The following is a 4,016-nucleotide window of genomic DNA, read 5'->3' as shown; positions in this document are numbered from 1 at the left end:
AGACGTGTTCTCATTTGTGGGAATATGTTCGGTTGAAGTTTGCGTGCAGAAAGCAGAGCAAACAAAGCTCCTCCGTTCTCGTGTATTTGTTTTAGAGAGGCGCAGGTTATTGACCCCAATGGACCGAATCAGACAAGGAAACATCAAAAACATTTCAGGGCTACGGCACATGTATGAAAGCGTCTGGTTTAGTCTCATGTGTCCCTGCTGGGTCGTCTCAGTAATCCAGCCATGGATGCTCATATTTTCCTACTCAAACACTCTGAAAACATACTTGGGTTACTTGGGTCATCGAAGAAATAAAAACGCTACATGATCTTCAGCTGTGTAACATTTCTGTAAAACCACAGATGGGCTCAGTTTTTCTTTAAATAGGAGGAAAGTGAAAAGAAGACTTCTACTTTGTGATTAGCTTATGAGCAAAAAATAAACTCCCATTAATCGGGTGTTCACTTGTACTAGAACAATTTTGGAAAGACCAAACCAGCACACTTTAACCAGGCATCAACAGATCCATATCACAGTGAAATGAATATGCTGGTGCGGACCTTTGAATCACGGTTTCGTTCTGGTTACAGATTTGTCACTCCACCTCTTTTCTGGGAATTCAAGGACACTTGGGACTGCGCTCTGAGGAGCCCAAAGGACACAAAGAGTGTTGATTATCATTGGCATAGGGTGGAAAAATGTTTTCAAGTCCAAATATATTCAAAACATCACCAGTCATGACAAAACTTCAGCTTTCAGCTTCAATTAGAGAAGCTCTTTACAGCCACAAGAGGAAAAAGGATAACTACACCAACGTCAGATATTTAGTGGATGTAGTTCTACGTATGTAGTCCAGCCCTGGAGTGTAATTGGAGGCTATTATATTATTTATTCTTTATCATTTATTAAACTTTTATTACTTATTTTTGCAGTCTTCTGTTAAGTCACATATTTGTTTTCTTGCCTTATAAAACATCAAATGAAGCCATGAGTCTGAAAACCAAACAATGGGGGAAAAATAATAATAATAAAATTGTGATCCTTCTGCCCAGTCAGCCATGAAACTGATGATGCTCTTTGCATTTTTTCCCCCACTTATTACCACTTCCTGCAGTTTGCATCTCTTGTCCTTAGCACATGCTCGGTGACCACGGATCACACACAGTGGAGAGGTCAGAACTGATGGTGCTGACTGATGGTGTGGTTTGGTCTTGTCGTGACAGTCAGAGATTAATGGCCCCTGCCGCCCTCCATCACTGAGTACCTTTTGTTTAATAACGGTCTGGCTACATGAGAGGCAACACATAAAAGTGGGATTAATTGATACTTGATGACTGTCAGGAACATAATGAAAAACAAAGGCAAAATGATGCTTTCAAGTCACCCCGGAAAGAGATTTTTCAAAATAAAAAGCTATGACAACCTCCACAGACAAAGCCACCAACAAACAACGTCTCCTTAGCCGTTTAAACTCAGTGAGAGTTGAGGGATGATGTTTGCTGCAGGACTTTTGGATGTTTATGTGAAAACAAAAGTCAAAAACCGTGAAGAAGCTGGATAATAGAAGTCATCCCTTCCGTGTCCAAATCAGTGCCAGTTTCAGCCGCAGTGAGCTTAGCTGCCGTAGAGGAGGGGGTGCTGGGCGAGAGGAACCTTACTTCTGATGACTGACGCGTCCAGTTTGTTTCTCGCAGGCGGCTCCGACCCAAAGTCCGCCTCAAAGCGTTCACCAACACACAGCGAGTTGCAAGTCGTCGGACAGCGAGAGCAGATTTCTAACAGGTGAGTGTGGATTGTTGGGCTTGTGGAGAATTTTTCCACACACAGTTTCACTCCACAAGTCACCAGTACGACGACAACATTTTTCCCTTTGAGTGCACAACATTCAACAGCATCCTCGTTACAAGAAGTCCAGTTCCAGCGCTTGGTGAAGGGACACGAGGTCGCCGTGACTGGAGATCCGCCAGAAAGGCATGTTGTGCTGCAGAGGTAAGGAGACAAAGAATTAGGCACAAGTGTGTAATTGTAAAGAGCACAGCCTAACAAAGTGTTTTGTCCATGTGAGACATTATGTTTGTGGGTCTCCCGTCTACATATGGCAACTTTATTTAGTTTAATTGTAGAAAAATCAGGGTTTGGGGGGGGGTGTGTGTCACTAAACTTTTAAGTCAGACCGCTCCAACAGATTGTGCAAACATCCAAAGGAATATTTAATGTTTGACTAATTAAACATCTCTTAAAACCACTTTACTGCAGAGTGTTTTCATGCAAGAAAATCCCTGCATTTATAATCACTTCTTAAAAATACATGAAAAAACCCCCACAACTTCCTGGCTCTTATTTTGAAAGTTCACTCGTTGTCAACCAGCTTCCCCTGTCCTTTTCATCTTATATGTTTTTTCCTGACAGGTTAACTTTGTACCATTCAGGTACTTTCTCAGAGAGGATCTAGGATGAACCTGCTCTGAAAATTCAAGTCAGTCTAAACAGTAACTTCAGCAGGTGGAAAAATGTCTCATGTATCTTTTTTGTTTTTTGGTTATAAACCATCTTTCATACCACACTGTAAATAAATAAGTCAATGTCATCCAGGATCATATTCTCCTAGTAAACCATGCCTTGTTTCTTTTTCCTGGTACATGATCTCGTGATCAGGAAGAAAAAAGACAACAAAAACCATGTGGAACGTGTACCTGCATCTTTTTTCCTAAAAATCTGAAATTCTGCCTGTCCACACAAAAACACAATCAAATTGTTCCATTAAAATGGGTCAAAAATCATAAAATGCTGCAGATCATCCAATTTGAAATGAAATAGTTTAAGAAAAAAAAAGGCAAAAATGGAGTTTTACCTGTTTTGCTGCAAATTCCTCATCTCGGCCATCACCGATCACCACATAAGTCACTTTTTTCCCAAAGCGAGAGACGATCCTCTCAAAGCAGCTCTCTTTTCCTACATGACAGGAAACCGCAGGGAAAAGGAAAATAAAGAATCACATAAAGATATAAACAGATCTTTTTTTTTTTTTAATTTGACACAGAGTAATCAGGTTGCATACGTACCTATTTTTGTGGCACTGTAGATGTTTTCGATGGGGAAGACGTCTCCCAGGCCGTAGAGCAGCACTTTGGCCAGAGCTGGAACCAGCTGAGTCGTGGTGACCAACACGTTCATACACTTCCCCCTGTTGGTGGGTGTCACACACACACAGATTTATAACATCATCATCCAATTCAACTGTACTTGATTTGATTTATACAGCACCAAATCACAACAACAGTTGCCACAAGGCAGTTTGAATTGTGAGATAAAGACCCTACAATAACTCAGGGTTAAGGGTGAATCTCAAAGATGCAAACAAAATATTTTAACAAGGAGTGACTAATCTACGACATACTACCTACGAGCGATAAAACGATAACCTGAGGTGCTCAAACCTGGACTGGATGAGCAGCAGAGACTTGAGCGCAGTGCTGAGCCAGGAGTCTGTAACATTCTCAATCTCGGACTGAAGCCTCAACAGCAGCTCCCTCTTCATGGGATTCAACAGGCCTGGAACACCAAAAAAAACCCAAAGCAGACATCTATGCTTAGCCTTTGAGCCTCTTCACTGCAAGCTCTAAACTCCGTCAGGAGCAACACTGAAATGCACGCTTTTTACAAAATGCTTACAATGATCCACCTACTGTGGCTCAAACTCCAAAGTCTGAGTGCAGCTCACCTCCTTAACAGTTTGCTGTTTGTTTGTTTTTGGCTGCTGTACTAAAACATTTATTTGTGTAACAAGAGCAGGAAAACAAAGAGCTTAAGCTCCAGTCACTGCTGGTTTCTGGGAGCTGGGAAGAAAAGTCTGGTGTTTTAATGTGAGAATGTATTTTTCCTTCGTCTGAGCTGCTGTCACTTAAGCCTTCACAGGACGCTGCTTTGCAAACTCACCCCTAGGGATGGGTATCGTTTAGGTTTTATCCGATACCGGTGCCAAATCGGTACTTTTGAAACGGTGCCGGTGCTTAAACGGTGCTCGAACC

The 4,016-nt window shown here is 41.8% G+C and overlaps 1 protein-coding gene across 2 annotated transcripts in view; it reads right to left on the bottom strand.

Moving 5' to 3' along the window:
• Window positions 1-1,072: 1,072 nt before the first annotated feature.
• Window positions 1,073-4,016, bottom strand: part of eya3 (EYA transcriptional coactivator and phosphatase 3) — a 14,040-nt gene continuing 11,096 nt past the window's right edge. For both annotated transcript variants that reach the window (XM_005739727.1, XM_005739728.1), the window contains 4 exons: window positions 3,426-3,540; window positions 3,051-3,172; window positions 2,840-2,940; window positions 1,073-1,969 (listed from right to left, as the gene is read on the bottom strand). In XM_005739727.1, coding sequence (XP_005739784.1) covers window positions 1,889-1,969; window positions 2,840-2,940; window positions 3,051-3,172; window positions 3,426-3,540 — 419 coding nt within the window. In that variant the 3' untranslated portion in view covers window positions 1,073-1,888. The remainder of the gene's footprint in view (window positions 1,970-2,839; window positions 2,941-3,050; window positions 3,173-3,425; window positions 3,541-4,016) is intronic.

The sequence above is a fragment of the Pundamilia nyererei genome, unplaced genomic scaffold, assembly GCF_000239375.1.
Source record: "Pundamilia nyererei isolate P.nyererei 1_Seehausen unplaced genomic scaffold, PunNye1.0 scaffold00093, whole genome shotgun sequence".
NCBI lineage: Eukaryota > Metazoa > Chordata > Actinopteri > Cichliformes > Cichlidae > Pundamilia > Pundamilia nyererei.
The sequence above is the reverse complement of the archived record's forward strand: the minus strand, read 5'-3'. Positions and strand labels throughout refer to the sequence as shown.